Source organism: Sphaeroforma arctica, assembly GCF_001186125.1.
Source record: "Sphaeroforma arctica JP610 unplaced genomic scaffold supercont1.5815, whole genome shotgun sequence".
NCBI lineage: Eukaryota > Ichthyosporea > Ichthyophonida > Sphaeroforma > Sphaeroforma arctica.
Window position 1 is genome coordinate 1 of NW_014034743.1, and position 1,838 is coordinate 1,838.

At 33.7% G+C, this 1,838-nt stretch overlaps 1 protein-coding gene across 1 annotated transcript; it reads left to right on the top strand.

Annotated features, from left to right (window-relative positions):
- Nucleotides 1-764: 764 nt before the first annotated feature.
- Nucleotides 765-1,239, top strand: SARC_15245 (hypothetical protein; the record flags this gene model as incomplete). The annotated part of the gene is made up of 1 exon (XM_014290631.1): nt 765-1,239. A coding segment is annotated over exon 1 (232 nt), but the record flags the coding sequence as incomplete, so codon positions are not given.
- Nucleotides 1,240-1,838: the final 599 nt, after the last annotated feature.

Sequence of the window (1,838 nt, forward strand, 5' to 3'; positions counted from 1 at the left end):
ATGGTCTTGGGTACCTGCACATTGAACTTACATATATTCGATTCAGCTTGTATAGCCAAGCAAAAAAAAATCGTGTGCACATTCATATATTCTGTACTTTCAAACATATTGGTATAGAATAGCAGTTATTGATGTTGACACACTAATATACTATTCAGTATTTCAAACACTACTGCTCACACAGCAATATATATACATGTGGCAGCACGTCGAGATACATATTATAAATATATTGCTATCCTTTGTGCACAACCGCACATACCAGTCTCTTCTTTTTTGACGGCGGCTTTGGCCTGGTGGGTTTTAATCACTTTCGACAGCATCACGATATGCGCACTACCTGCCCAGTGCTGCGTTCTATTTACAACCTACTAGATTTCTATACAGAAAGTGGGTCACCTTATACCAAGCGGTGTAGCTTGTGAAAGCGCTTGACATTCAGTATTCATGTATGGCTCACACATTAATAGTTGTTTTAACATAAAATATTAAATAAGGTATCCATCAGAGAGTTAAATACAGCAACTGTGCGAGTAAATAAATAAGTACAGACATTCACTGCTTCGCATCTTTCGGAGGGCCCGGGGAAGGCTTTTCTGTTTTTGTAGAAAAAAATAGTCAGCTCCTTACATAGTTACGATCACGAGCAACCAATTGAGTGTGTGATTTGCTCTAGGGATGGCTGCACTCTTGTAAATTAAAAAAAGTAAATAAGAGGTAAATAAATACTTCGTATGTAAATAATCATACTGCATACTAGTAGTCGAGTGTATTGCTGGATGTAGCTAGCGCTTGTGCTTATGGGGTTCTTCTACAGACATTAACTTCTACTGAACGACATAACTACACCATCTCATCAACTGGTATATCATAAGACTCTTTTGTAACCTAATAAGAACACGTCGAAACCCATCAAGCATACATCACGAGATTGATCTCTGTTATTCACAATATTTTCGATATTCATATAGTAGTTAGATACGATATACCTTTAATCCTACTGCACCATGTTAAAGGCCGGTTCGGAACTACCCGAGGCACCGGTGTACACCGCAGCCGAGAGCAGAGAACATCTGCAAGACATATGCAAGGAATCTGGTTTGGAGTCGTTTCTCGAATCAAGTTTTGATGCGGACGCGTACACAGCTACGGTTATAACCACACGTGCTGTCGAGGAGACGCTGTCGAAACTTGTGCAGGGCATAAAGAGTTTGGATGCGGAACTACACAGTCAGGTGGGGTTTTGTGAACAGTACTATCTGGGTAATCTCAGTGTGATATATTTTCTTGTAAATTAGAGGCAAAGCCTACTACATGGCTGTCGTCAGTTGTTTGTGTGTAGAAGCATAATCTTTTGTATTACAGCACTGAGCGTACACGATCAATATGGTACTTTCAAAAAACGTAGCTTCATGTATTTAGACATATGTATGTCAGCACACACATTTTTTACCCACTGTCACACAATCACCGGTATATATATATTATGAAAGGTGTGTATGTGAAAAATTGCTAATGGATATGGATATATATATGTATATATACATATATATGTGTGTGTTTGTGTGTGTGTGTGTGTATGTATGTATACATCAATATATAAATATATATATACATACATACATATATTATTATATATATGAATATATATATATATATATATATATATATATATATATATATATATATATATATATATATATATATATATATATATATATATATATATATATATATATATATATATATATATATATATATATATATATATATATATATATATATATATATATATATATATATATATATATATATATATATATATATATATAATAATA